The 14166-nt window shown below is 43.1% G+C and overlaps 7 protein-coding genes across 7 annotated transcripts; 3 read left to right on the forward strand and 4 right to left on the reverse strand.

Annotated features, from left to right (window-relative positions):
• Positions 1–207: 207 nt before the first annotated feature.
• PFK1_2 (6-phosphofructokinase, alpha subunit) lies at positions 208–1309 on the reverse strand (the record flags this gene model as incomplete). Its single annotated transcript, XM_064830991.1, has 2 exons — positions 208–1205; positions 1273–1309. 2 exons carry the CDS (start codon positions 1307–1309, stop codon positions 208–210), a joined length of 1035 nt encoding a protein of 344 aa, XP_064679904.1.
• A 243-nt stretch (positions 1310–1552) lies between these two features.
• Positions 1553–3127, reverse strand: ATC70_011807 (uncharacterized protein; the record flags this gene model as incomplete). Its single annotated transcript, XM_064830992.1, has 1 exon — positions 1553–3127. The coding sequence occupies one exon, from the start codon at positions 3125–3127 to the stop codon at positions 1553–1555; it is 1575 nt and encodes a 524-aa protein (XP_064679905.1).
• A 317-nt stretch (positions 3128–3444) lies between these two features.
• On the reverse strand, positions 3445–7473 carry ATC70_011808 (uncharacterized protein; the record flags this gene model as incomplete). Its single annotated transcript, XM_064830993.1, has 1 exon — positions 3445–7473. One exon carries the CDS (start codon positions 7471–7473, stop codon positions 3445–3447), a length of 4029 nt encoding a protein of 1342 aa, XP_064679906.1.
• A 50-nt stretch (positions 7474–7523) lies between these two features.
• On the reverse strand, positions 7524–9098 carry THI4_2 (thiamine metabolism- protein; the record flags this gene model as incomplete). The annotated part of the gene is made up of 1 exon (XM_064830994.1): positions 7524–9098. The coding sequence occupies one exon, from the start codon at positions 9096–9098 to the stop codon at positions 7524–7526; it is 1575 nt and encodes a 524-aa protein (XP_064679907.1).
• Positions 9099–9904: 806 nt separating this feature from the next.
• ATC70_011810 (Glutamine synthetase) lies at positions 9905–10579 on the forward strand (the record flags this gene model as incomplete). Its single annotated transcript, XM_064830995.1, has 2 exons — positions 9905–9921; positions 9982–10579. The coding sequence occupies 2 exons, from the start codon at positions 9905–9907 to the stop codon at positions 10577–10579; spliced, it is 615 nt and encodes a 204-aa protein (XP_064679908.1).
• Positions 10580–10951: 372 nt separating this feature from the next.
• On the forward strand, positions 10952–11665 carry ATC70_011811 (uncharacterized protein; the record flags this gene model as incomplete). Its single annotated transcript, XM_064830996.1, has 1 exon — positions 10952–11665. The coding sequence occupies one exon, from the start codon at positions 10952–10954 to the stop codon at positions 11663–11665; it is 714 nt and encodes a 237-aa protein (XP_064679909.1).
• A 284-nt stretch (positions 11666–11949) lies between these two features.
• PAN5_2 (2-dehydropantoate 2-reductase (Ketopantoate reductase) (KPA reductase) (KPR)) lies at positions 11950–13418 on the forward strand (the record flags this gene model as incomplete). The annotated part of the gene is made up of 2 exons (XM_064830997.1): positions 11950–13362; positions 13413–13418. The coding sequence occupies 2 exons, from the start codon at positions 11950–11952 to the stop codon at positions 13416–13418; spliced, it is 1419 nt and encodes a 472-aa protein (XP_064679910.1).
• Between the last annotated feature and the right edge of the window lie 748 nt (positions 13419–14166).

Raw genomic sequence — 14166 nt, forward strand, 5'->3', positions numbered from 1 at the left:
TCAAGAAAATCAGTTGAAACACCAGCAAGATATTGATACAATTCAAAAGGCAAACCGTCAAGACCAGGACTGGGAGCATGAGTGAGCAAAGACAACAAAACATCGCGAGTTGGAAGTTCCATTAGCATATCACCATCCAAGGATGATAGACGTACATCAGTTGGAACATTCCCCAGGAGAGTATCGATAGCTTCAGCATCGACAGCATCAGGGGTATATAGCCTTTGGTAAAAACCTTGTGCCTCCCTGTTGATAGCTGCTGCTTCCACCAAGATATCTCCAGTAGTAGAGCACTTTAAGGATTGAATTGTCTGTTGAGACTCTCGCACCTTTGATCGAACGATAGAAATACTTGTTGCTACGTTCTCCCTGTTCTAACCAACGAGTGGCAGAGCGAAGCATATTCTGACTAGTCTCTTTCTGTATCTGATTCTCAATCAAAACTTCTAGTTGCCTGACCTGCTGCTCAGCATCACCTGTAGCAGTAGACACTCTGTCAGTTTGATCAATAGCATTCCTAGTCTCAACACCTGATACAGACGTTGACAGAGCCCTAATACGTTCCAGTTGAAGCGTAAAAACTTTGTTCTTGAATCGTGCTTTCATGCTTCTAGTGTACTTTTGTGCACAGCACTTTAGTAACAACTTGAAGGATTCCCATCTAGCCACCGTGCTTTCAGAGTCACCACTGCCACCTTGACTAGTATTGACACCCTTAGACCCACCACCAACAGCACCAGAGAAGAACAATGACACCGTGGCATTCAACAACGCAACAAATTCCTTATCATCAAGCAGAGTTGGATTGAACCGCCAACTACCAGGACCAATACTAGCTGTCGCAGGCAACATTTCAACAGTCAAAAGAGAGTGATCCGTCCACCTACTAGGCATATATAGTAACTGACTATTAGTCAAACGAGGAGCAAGAGAAGAGTGACCAAAGATGTAATCAATACAAGTATTGCTCTTTGGAAACGTAGCTAAACCATCCGGATGACAATTGACAAAGTGAGTACGCAACCAGTGAACAAAAGGAGCGACATCGGCTTGACGAGAAGTAGACAAAGAATGCAAGTGAATGTTGAAATCACCCATAACCATCCAAGGTGTGTTGAACACATCAGACCAAACAGAAAGAGAGAGAAAATCAGAGATAAATGAAGGACGGTCAAAAGACTGCGCGGGACCATAAATATTGGCCACTTTGCACAAAACATTGCTTGAGGCATCTACGACAGATGCAACAAGACAACGTTCATCCAACAATACCTCCGTATCCACCAAAGAATAACGAGAATTGAGACATATAATAGCACAGTGCTTGGACACAACGAGAGAACAATTAGGAAAAGCAAAGAAAAGGAACGGACTTGAGATTCAGTGAGAGTAGATTGAGAGCGGAAATGAGATACCTCTTGCAAGCAAAGGATATCCAGATGGAGAGAGGAGGAGCGAAGATAAGATGAAAACTCTTTGAAATTTGTAGGATTAGACTGCATGAACAAGCTACGCGTGTTCAAGGAGCCAATCTTGATGCCTAATTTTGTACTCATTGAGCCCTACGGGCGTCTTGCTTAGTCTTGAGAGGCGCACGGCCATTAGTCTTGCTATTCTTGACAACACCAGAAACACCACCAGAAACACCACCAGAAACACCACCGGAAGCAACACCAGAAGCAACACCAGACTTGTTACCCTTAGCACCAGTACCAGAAGAAACACCACCAGAGTTATCCTGCTTGTTATCACCTTTTACACCAGCACCAGTAGTACCTTTCAGGTTTGCATTGAACTCCATTCTTTTGCGCTGAGCAAGATCCTTCAACTTGGTCAAATTCAACATCTCCTCAGGCGAGTCAATGTTCATATTCACAGCCACCTCAGCAGACGCATACTTGGAGTAGGCAGAACCACGCACGGTATCCAGCTTCTTGGGAGCTCCAGCAAGCACAATCTTGTCGTCCTCCATGTCCTCATCATCATTCATACTTACCTGGTGGTTATCTTCACTCAGAAGATCCAAATCCTCGTTACCAGTGGACTCATCATTTTCAGATTCGTCAACACTTTCACCCTGAAGAGATTCATCCTCGACTACACGATAATCGAGTTCTTCTTCTTCTACCTTCTCCACCTCCTTACCTACGCCTAATTTTTCCTTCTCAATATATTCCATCAATTCCACAGTGTTCTTACGAGCCAGAGTGACATCCTCAGAATCCTCAGAATGATGGTGAACTTTGTGCTTCTTGGTGAAATTTGCAGACTGAACCTCCTTTTCAGGGCAAAAACGCAACATGTGCCCTTGCTTATTGCACCTAAAGCAACGACGTCTAGCCAATTCAGGACATTTGGCGCGAACATGACCGCTGTGTTGACAGAAATGACAAACAGGTGGAGCACCTTGATAAGTCGCTGGCACAAAACAATCAAATTCGCTCAGATAGAGCATTCTATCTAGGGGCTTGGCCTCCTGCCACTCATCCCCTACCTGAAATCCAACAGAAGTATCCAAAATCACCGAAAGTTTACCCTCAAAGTAACCACGGTGAGTAAACTTCTTCACTTGCAGTACCTTACCAAAGTACGACAAGGACTCCATAAGATCCGACAAAAAAGTGGTCTTGTCCACCATACGCATAAGTGTAAACCGCACATGCTTGACATCCCCAAATTCAGCACTTTCCTTGGAGGTAGACGCTTTGTACACTACACCTTGTACAGTCACCCCTTCACGCATAGCCACTTGTGCATGCTCCACCTGAGCAAACCTGGCTTCAATCAGCAGAGAACCATCAGCACGAGAATCATACAAACTAAGAGGTCGAAATTCCACGTCAGGTGAGATTTGATCTTGAATCACTTTGTAAGCGGCAACACGATCAGGAAACAAAGTTTTCTGAAACGTGAACAGAACAGAACCAGAAGAAAGGGATTGCTGAATAATCGCCATAGCCTTGCTTGCCAAAATTTGACCCTTCAGGTCATCATCTTCATAGAGAACAATACCCACCAGTGGTACATCAGTTGGATTGTCCAATCGTCGCTTGTTGGGTTGGAGAAATCGACCCACCTTTTGACGTGAAGCTCTTTGAGCCCAAGTCAATTCAGATTGGGAAGACATGGAGTGTAACAGACGTAGAGTGTAACTTGTAATCTAGAGTGTAACTAAGTCGCGTTGTTGAAAAAGTAGTGAAAAAGATGAATTCGACGAAAAATTGTTGAATCGATCTGAAATCAAGATATGTTGTAGAGCTGAAATGGATGTATCTAAATATACTTGGATGCAAGATGGATGTATCCTAGTTGTCGAGATATCGTTGTTCAAAGATGGCGTAATCGAAAACTTTTTAAAAAGTGATGAATACGCGAAAGAGCTTCTGAATACGCTTTTTTTTTTTTTGTATTAAAGTGTATCTTTATTAGCTTTAAATTTATAATCTATACAGTAATTACAGGCAAGGCCAAGGTGCCAGCTTGAACACTTGCCAAAGAAAGAGAAGAAAAGAGTGTACTATGGTCTTGACGGACCATGTTGATAGCAGCAGAAGCTATCCAAGGCTCCTCGTCTATGACGCATCGCCAATGATACTTCCAAAGTGTACTGTAAGCAGCACCAAGAGCAATCAGAACATCCTCATCGATCACCAACAAATCCGAACCACTACAAAAGGTAGTCAGCGCCAACCAAATAGAAGAAGCAGAGGGGAGTAGCTCTTGAAGTGACAACAAAGAGACTACATCCTGCCAGAAAAATGACTTGACATGGCAACCCACCACGAAATGGTAAAGGTCCTCTGTAGCAAAACCACAAAGAGCACAAGCAGGAGACAGAACTTTTGTAGGCATAATCTTATGACACCACGAGCGGTGCGGGACACGGTCATGTAGCAATCGCCACCAAGGTGTGAAAGCCTTTGCAGGCATTTCCAGGGACCAGAAAAGACGCCACAAAGCAGGAGACAGCAACAAATGGGCAGGCAACTTCAAGGGAGGACCCATACGAGAGGTAATGGTACCCTTTGCAGGGTGCCAATACCTTCGCAAAGCACCAAGAGAGAGACGAGCAACCGGAGCAGCAGAACGAGACGAGTTGGAGACAGTCCAATGTGTACAATCTGGCATCCAAGAGGTAGCACCATCAGAACGGGGCATAGCAAAATAGTCTGCTTGAGACAAGACTATCTTACTATCCATGACAGGCGGGAATACCAGAGAGACAGGACCACGATCACGGTTCAAGGCAAGAAAAACAGGGCGCAAAACACGAGATGACCAAGCAAGATGAGAGGTGACACCATCAACTATACCTAGATCAGGTTGCCAGAAAGAGACATCCGACACCAAGAAACGAGGATCAAGAGATGATGGATCACGAGGAGGACGAACAGAAGGCACAGTACTGAGTACAGAACACAAGGGAAGATCAAGAAACCACCTAGCAGACCAACCAGAGGAAGGAACTAACTTTGGCAATCTCAACAGAAGCTTTCCAAGATGTGTTAGAGCAGGCACAGAAGACACACGAGACTGGTAAAGACCAGGAAAACAAAACCACGGCAAGATGGACTTATGACCAGTGTAAACTTGAAAAGCGTACACCAACCAAGAGGAGACAAAATCACTGGGAGAGGGTGGACGCAACAAACGTTGCAAATAGACAAGATGCAAAGCTAAGCTTTGATCTGCTATATCCACGAGACCAACACCACCAAACTTGCGGGGGAGACACAAAGTAGACCAAGCAACACCAGGGCGAAAGGACACCAGATACTCACGGACCACCGTAGTGAGAGACTTCAACCACGACGCAGTAGTAGCACCACCAGGAACAACACGCAACAAATGATATACCTTTGACAACAGTAACGAGTTAGCCACTAGTCCTGCTCCCCTAATGGAGAGATTCCTTTGTTTCATCAAGTTACTGTGTCGCTGGACCTTCACCAAGACACCATCAAGATAGTCTTGAAGTTGACTTTCAGTATGATACAAGGGATAACCCAAGTAACGTACTGCACCACGAGAGTGAGCGTCATGCCACTGGAGACCAGTAGAATCAGCCAAAGCAACCCAAGCAGAGTGTGACACACCAGACAACGACACCAACACTGTCTTGCTGATATTGACTTTCGCATTAGATGCTCGGCCATACAGATCAAGAACAGACAACAACACAGACCACTCTTCTGGCGAAGACAAAAACACCTCAAGATCATCCGCATAGCTTAGAATCTTGACAGGAGGAGGAGCAACAGAGCCACTGACAAAGTCCAAAGTCCAATTCCGGGAACCAGTACCATGATCCACACGAACTTCAACCGGTGAAGGCTTCCATTTACGTGGGATATTAACAGGAGACAGAGTAACACCAGAAAGACCAGGACAAGCAAGGAGAGAACGAAGCAAAGGCTCAAATGCCAGATTGAATAGCAATGGAGACAGAGGATCACCTTGACGAAGACCTCGCAATTGAGGTACAGGAGCACCAAGCCAACCATTGATAGACACTGAAATCTTGGTTCCAAAGAACAAAGAAGACAGACAAGACACCAACTCACCAGGAAAACCAAACCGGAGCAACACACGACAAAGATATTCAGGATGAACCCGATCATACGCCTTCTCTTGATCCAACAAAACAGCCACTTGAGGTAAATCAGGAGCAACAACACGCAAGTGAGACATCAACAACTGATTTAACCAGCCATTGTCAGAGATCAGACGATGAGGGAGAAAACCAGTTTGATAAGGGTTGATTAACTTTGGCAACACTTTGTTCATACGATTAGCAATGAGCTTTGTAAATAACTTGGCATCACTGTTAATTAAGGACAAAGGTCTCCAGTTAACCAACAACTGAGGGTCACCCTTCTTGAACAATAAGACCATACGAGTTTGTTGCCACGAAGGAGGAAACACACCAGAAAAAGCTGCACCCAACACATCCACAAGCAAGTCAAGAAAATCAGTAGAAACACCAGCAAGATATTGATACAATTCAAAAGGCAAACCGTCAAGACCAGGACTTTTAGACTTGGGAGCATGAGTGAGCAGAGACAACAAAACATCGCGAGTTGGAAGTTCCATTAGCATATCACCATCCAAAGATGATAGACGTACATCAGTTGGAACATTCCCCAGGAGAGTATCGATAGCTTCAGCATCGACAGCATCAGGGGTATATAGCCTTTGGTAAAAACCTTGTGCCTCCCTGTTGATAGCTGCTGCTTCCACCAAGATATCCCCAGTAGTAGAGCACTTTAAGGATTGAATTGTCTGTTGAGACTCTCGCACCTTGATCGAACGATAGAAATACTTGTTGCTACGTTCTCCCTGTTCTAACCAACGAGTGGCAGAGCGAAGCATATTCTGACTAGTCTCTTTCTGTATCTGATCCTCAATCAAAACTTCTAGTTGCCTGACCTGCTGTTCAGCATCACCTGAAGCAGTAGACACTCTATCAGTTTGACCAATAGCATTCCTAGTCTCAACACCCGATACAGACGTCGACAGAGCCCTAATACGTTCCAGTTGAAGCGTAAAAACTTTGTTCTTGAATCGTGCTTTCATGCTTCTAGTGTACTTTTGTGCACAGCACTTTAGTAACAACTTGAAGGATTCCCATCTAGCCACCGTGCTTTCAGAGTCACCACTACTACCTTGACTAGTATTGACACCCTTAGACCCACCACCAACAGCACCAGAGAAGAACAATGACACCGTGGCATTCAACAACGCAACAAATTCCTTATCATCAAGCAGAGTTGGATTGAACCGCCAACTACCAGGACCAATACTAGCTGTCGCAGGTAACATTTCAACAGTCAAAAGAGAGTGATCCGTCCACCTACTAGGCATATATAGTAACTGACTATTAGTCAAACGAGGAGCAAGAGAAGAGTGACCAAAGATGTAATCAATACAAGTATTGCTCTTTGGAAACGTGGCTAAACCATCCGGATGACAATTGACAAAGTGAGTACGCAACCAGTGAACAAAAGGAGCGACATCGGCTTGACGAGAAGTAGACAAAGAGTGCAAGTGAATGTTGAAATCACCCATAACCATCCAAGGTGTGTTGAACACATCAGACCAAACAGAAAGAGAGAGAAAATCAGAGATAAATGAAGGACGGTCAGAAGACTGCGCTGGACCATAGACGTTGGCCACTTTGCACAAAACATTGCTTGAGGCATCTACGACAGATGCAACAAGACAACGTTCATCCAACAATACCTCCGTATCCACCAAAGAATAACGAGAATTGAGACATATAATAGCACAGTGCTTGGACACAACGAGAGAACAATTAGGAAAAGCAAAAGAAAAGGAACGGACTTGAGATTCAGTGAGAGTAGATTGAGAGCGGAAATGAGATACCTCTTGCAAGCAAAGGATATCCAGATGGAGAGAGGAGGAGCGAAGATAAGATGAAAACTCTTTGAGATTTGTAGGATTAGACTGCATGAACAAGCTACGCGTGTTCAAGGAGCCAATCTTGATGCCTAATTTTGTACTCATTGAGCCCTACGGGCGTCTTGCTTAGTCTTGAGAGGCGCACGGCCATTAGTCTTGCTATTCTTGACAACACCAGAAACACCACCAGAAACACCACCAGAAACACCACCGAAAGCAACACCAGAAGCAACACCAGACTTGTTACCCTTAGCACCAGTACCAGAAGAGACACCACCAGAGTTACCCAGCTTGTTATCGCCTTTTACACCAGCACCAGTAGTACCTTTCAGGTTTGCATTGAACTCCATTCTTTTGCGCTGAGCAAGATCCTTCAACTTGGTCAAATTCAACACCTCCTCAGGCGAGTCAATGTTCATATTCACAGCCACCTCAGCAGACGCATACTTGGAGTAGGCAGAACCACGCACGGTATCCAGCTTCTTGGGAGCTCCAGCAAGCACAATCTTGTCGTCCTCCATGTCCTCATCCTCATTCATACTTACCTGGTGGTTATCTTCACTCAGAAGATCCAAATCCTCGTTACCAGTGGACTCATCATTTTCAGATTCGTCAACACTTTCACCCTGAAGAGATTCATCCTCGACTACACGATAATCGAGTTCTTCTTCTTCTACCTTCTCCACCTCCTTACCTACGCCTAATTTTTCCTTCTCAATATATTCCATCAATTCCACAGTGTTCTTACGAGCCAGAGTGACATCCTCAGAATCCTCAGAATGATGGTGAACTTTGTGCTTCTTGGTGAAATTTGCAGACTGAACCTCCTTTTCAGGGCAAAAACGCAACATGTGCCCTTGCTTATTGCACCTAAAGCAACGACGTCTAGCCAATTCAGGACATTTGGCGCGAACATGACCGCTGTGTTGACAGAAATGACAAACAGGTGGAGCACCTTGATAAGTCGCTGGCACAAAACAATCAAATTCGCTCAGATAGAGCATTCTATCTAGGGGCTTGGCCTCCTGCCACTCATCCCCTACCTGAAATCCAACAGAAGTATCCAAAATCACCGAAAGTTTACCCTCAAAGTAACCACGGTGAGTAAACTTCTTCACTTGCAGTACCTTACCAAAGTACGACAAGGACTCCATAAGATCCGACAAAAAAGTGGTCTTGTCCACCATACGCATAAGTGTAAACCGCACATGCTTGACATCCCCAAATTCAGCACTTTCCTTGGAGGTAGACGCTTTGTACACTACACCTTGTACAGTCACCCCTTCACGCATAGCCACTTGTGCATGCTCCACCTGAGCAAACCTGGCTTCAATCAGCAGAGAACCATCAGCACGAGAATCATACAAACTAAGAGGTCGAAATTCCACGTCAGGTGAGATTTGATCTTGAATCACTTTGTAAGCGGCAACACGATCAGGAAACAAAGTTTTCTGAAACGTGAACAGAACAGAACCAGAAGAAAGGGATTGCTGAATAATCGCCATAGCCTTGCTTGCCAAAATTTGACCCTTCAGGTCATCATCTTCATAGAGAACAGTACCCACCAGTGGTACATCAGTTGGATTGTCCAATCGTCGCTTGTTGGGCTGGAGAAATCGACCCACCTTTTGACGTGAAGCTCTTTGAGCCCAAGTCAATTCAGATTGGGAAGACATGGAGTGTAACAGACGTAGAGTGTAACTTGTAATCTAGAGTGTAACTAAGTCGCGTTGTTGAAAAAGTAGTGAAAAAGATGAATTCGACGAAAAATGGTTGAATCGATCTGAAATCAAGATATGTTGTAGAGCTGAAATGGATGTATCTAAATATACTTGGATGCAAGATGGATGTATCCTAGTTGTCGAGATATCGTTGTTCAAAGATGGCGTAATCGAAAACTTATAAAAAGTGATGAATACGCGAAAGAGCGTGAGAGCTTCTGAATACGCGAAAGAGCCTAGAGCCTACCTCCTAGCCTTTAACAATCTTGAAGGATAAAACCTCGCGTGTTGAAGTTTCAAACTTTACAGTAAACCAAAAGAACCTATTCGTTAGCAAGCTATTTATAAAAAAAAATTACATATTACGTAACAGCTAAACAAAATAAAAATAAATATTACAAACAATAACCTTTTTACTTTATTTACAAAAAAATTTTTTTTGTTTAATTTATATTAAATACTTTACATTTATTTTATAAAACAAAAAATTTTGTTTATTTTATTGTATAAAATATAAAAACATAATTTTATGTTAAATTTATAAAAAAAAATTTATTATAAATTTATTTAGTATTATAAAATAAAATTAATACCACGTTATATATACTTATATTGTATAATATATATAAATTTAAATATATTTCTTTAATTTTGTTACCATATAAAATATTTTGTAAAAATTATCTAACTAGTTTATTACTATAAGTTTTATTCTCATATTTGTAAACAAATTGGTATAGGTTTTTTCTGACGAATATATTATGATTACGAATAGGTCGTAAATACTTCAGTGATTTTTTTTGCGGCTCTTTCGCAGGAAAAAGTTTTTTTTTGCCAGGGCGGGCTTATATATACTTTTAAAGCCAGGACTAGTGGCTAACTCGTTACTGTTGTCAAAGGTATATCATTTGTTGCGTGTTGTTCCTGGTGGTGCTACTACTGCGTCGTGGTTGAAGTCGCTCACAAAGGTGGTTCGTGAGTATCTGGTGTCTTTTCGCCCCGGTGTTGCCTGGTCTACTTTGTGTCTTCCTCGCAAATTTGGTGGTGTTGGTCTCGTGGATATAGCAGATCAAAGCTTAGCTTTGCATCTTGTCTATTTGCAACGTTTGTTGCGTCCACCCTCTCCCAGTGATTTTGTCTCCTCTTGGTTGGTGTATGCTTTTCAAGTTTACACTGGCCATAAGTCCATCTTGCCGTGGTTTTGTTTTCCTGGTCTTTACCAGTCTCGTGTGTCTTCTGTGCCTGCTCTAACACATCTTGGAAAGCTTCTGTTGAGATTGCCAAAGTTAGTTCCTTCCTCTGGTTGGTCTGCTAGCTGGTTTCTTGATCTTCCCTTGTGTTCTGTTCTCAGTACTGTGCCTTCTTTGGCGATGCGTCATAGACGAGGAGCCTTGGATAGCTTCTGCTGCTATCAACATGGTCCGTCAAGACCATAGTACACTCTTTTCTTCTCTTTCTTTGGCAAGTGTTCAAGCTAGCACCTTGGCCTTGCCTGTAATTACTGTATAGATTATAAATTTAAAGCTAATAAAGATACACTTTGATACAAAAAAAAAAAAAAAACTGTGCCTTCTGTTCGTCCTCCTCGTGATCCATCATCTCTTGATCCTCGTTTCTTGGTGTCGGATGTCTCTTTCTGGCAACCTGATCTAGGTATAGTTGATGGTGTCACCTCTCATCTTGCTTAGTCATCTCGTGTTTTGCGCCCTGTTTTTCTTGCTTTGAACCGTGATCGTGGTCCTGTCTCTCTGGTATTCCCGCCTGTCATGGATAGTAAGATAGTCTTGTCTCAAGTAGACTATTTTACTATGCCCCGTTCTGATGGTGCTACCTCTTGGATGCCAGATTGTACTCATTGGACTGTCTCCAACTCGTCTCGTTCTGCTGCTCCGGTTGCTCGTCTCTCTCTTGGTGCTTTGCGAAGGTATTGGCACCCTGCAAAGGGTACCATTACATCTCGTATGGGTCCTCCCTTGAAGTTGCCTGCTCATTTGTTGCTGTCTCCTGCTTTGTGGCGTACTTTCTGGTCCCTGGAAATGCCTGCAAAGGCTTTCACACCTTGGTGGCGATTGCTACATGACCGTCTCCCGCACCGTTCGTGGTGCCATAAGATTATGCCTACAAAAGTTCTGTCTCCTGCTTGTGCTCTTTGTGGTTTTGCTACAGAGGACCTTTACCATTTCGTGGTGGGTTGCCGTATCAAGTCATTTTTCTGGCAGGATGTAGTCTCTTTGTTGTCACTTCAAGAGCTACTCCCCTCTGCTTCTTCTATTTGGTTGGCGCTGACTACCTTTTGTAGTGGTTCAGATTTGTTGGTGATCGATGAGGATGTTCTGATTGCTCTTGGTGCTGCTTACAGTACACTTTGGAAGTATCATTGGCAATGCATCATAGACGAGGAGCCTTGGATAGCTTCTGCTGCTATCAACATGGTCCGTCAAGACCATAGTACACTCTTTTCTTCTCTTTCTTTGGCAAGTGTTCAAGCTGGCACCTTGGCCTTGCCTGTAAACTCTGTATAAATTATAAACCTTAATGCTAATAAAGATACACTTTAATACAAAAAAAAAATCTTTCGCTTATACATCACTTTTCAAAAAGTTTTTGTTTTCACCAACTTTGAACGACGATATCTCAACAACTAGGATACATCCATCTTGCACCCAAGTATATTTAGATACATCCATTCCAGCTCTACAACATATCTTGATTTCAGATCGATTCAGCAATTTTTCGACGAATTCAACATTTTCACTATTTTTTCAACAACGCGACTTAGTTACACTCCAGTTACAAGTTACACTCTATGTCAGTCAATTCTGAAATGACTTGGGCTGAACATGCATCTCGTGGTTCTACCATGAGGTTCTATCAGCCATCCAAGAGGCGTTCGGTGGAGGCCGCCGCTTCTTCTTACCCTTTGGTGGGTTCTGTGATGTTTGAGGATGATGATTTGAAGAGTCAAATCTTAGCTAGTAAGGCAATGGCGATTGTGCAGCAGGCACTTTCTTCTGGTTCAGTTCTCTTTTCTTTCCGTAAGGGTTTGTTTGGTGATCGTGTGGATGCGTACAAGATAATTCAAACCCAGGTGTCTTCTCTGGTGGAATTTCGTCCTTTAAGTGTCTACGATGAAAAGAACGATGGTTCTTTGCTTATTGAAGCCAAGTTCGAGGAGGTGGATAATGCGAACAAGGCTACGACAACTGGTGTTAACGTGAATGGCATGGTGTACAAGGCTGTTCACGCCAAGGAATGCAAGGAGTTTGGTGATTTGAAGTTTGTCCAGTTTACTTTGATGCGCATCGTCAAAGAGCCCACCTTTCTGCATGATTTGATCAAGTCTTTGTCGTTTTATGGTCGTGTCCTGCAGGTGAAGAAGTTCACTCGTGGTGGTTTCCTTGAGGGCAAGTTTTCGGTGATGGTGGATATCTCGGTGGGATATCAGGTAGAGGGTGGTGAGTGGCAGGAGGCTCAACCTCTAGATAGAATGCTCTATCTCAGCGAGTTTGATTGCTTTGTCGCAGCGACATATAAGGGTGCTCCACCTGTTTGTCATTTCTGTCGTCATAGTGGTCATGTCCGCGCTAAATGTCCTGAGTTGCTCCAGCGTAGATGTTATGGATGTGGAAAGCATGGTCACATGTTGCGTTTTTGTCCTGGTAAGGAGGATCAATCTGGTGCCAAGAAGCAAAAGGTGGATCATCAACTGAAGGATTCGGAGGAGGTCACTGAGGCACGTCGACAGACGGTGCATTTGATGGATTTCGTTGCTAAGGCAAAGCTAGGAGCAGGTAGGGAAGTGGAAGAGAAAGTCGAAGAAGAAGAACTCGAGTCTGTAGTAGACGAAGAGGAAGAATCTCTTCAGGGTGTTGTTGATGGTGTTGACGCGTCTGAAAATGACAAGTCCACTGAAAGTGATAATTTGGGGGTGCAAATGGAGGATCTTCAAGGTGAAGATCATCAGGATAAGTTACACGGAGATGATGCTATGGAAGAAGATGATGAAATCGTGCTTGCTGGTGGTAGTGGTGTCAAGAAGCTTCCTGATGTGCGCGGCTCTGCATTCTCGAAATACGCTTCTAATGAGGCGGCTCTTACTATGAATGTTGACTCTCCAGAGGAGATGATGGGTTTGTCGAAGCTCAAAGAGGCCTCTCAAAGAAAGCGAATGGAATTGAATGCCAATTTGAAGGCTGTGAATGGTGCTGGTGTTGGTGCTGTGGAATACATCCACTATGATCTGCATTCGACAGTTCATCCAGTTACTAGATTTAGATATAAACTGTATGTACGCTGGATTAGATGTACGATATCGATTTATACTATAAGAAGATATGGACTTCAGATACGCTAGTACTATAAGATTCATACTATATAAGATATAGGCTATAGATGGCACCACGGACATGGATGGCACTATAGACTTATACTTGTATTCCGACATTGACTACGGATGTTTACCATATCTGGATAGGCACCAAGATTAATGCAATATGAGCTTGTTGCTTCAGATGTGCACTTCATGATCCAGGCTATAAGACACATGCTTATATCCGTGATACTAGCTACAGATACTTTATGTACTACAGACTTGTACTATATATGAGACATGCTATAGACATGCATACGATATGCTATAGACATGCCATATATCCAGATACATGCTAAAGATGTATGCTTAGCGATATACACTCAGATATTTACTATTGATATTGACTAAGAAGACTGTACCTATCGGATACATGTTACTAGATCGATATTAATTATCCTTATAGAAAGGGTAGATCAGGGTACTTCGGATGAGAGTCTAATTATTCATCCAGACAGAGCTAAATCATGATTAGCTTGCTGGAGTTGTCTTTTAGCATGATTAGACATTAGTTGATCTGAGTTGACTTATTTGTTAATCTAATTAATAGAACTTTTATCCATTGTTATAGTATATAAGAAGGATCATCTACCTGGCCAGTAGAGAGACTTCAGTTTACTTTACACCTGTCAGTTTGATAATAAAACATACCTT

The sequence above is a fragment of the Mucor velutinosus genome (assembly GCF_035048745.1).
Source record: "Mucor velutinosus strain NIH1002 chromosome Unknown tig00001566, whole genome shotgun sequence".
In the NCBI taxonomy this organism is placed as follows: Eukaryota; Fungi; Mucoromycota; class Mucoromycetes; order Mucorales; family Mucoraceae; genus Mucor; species Mucor velutinosus.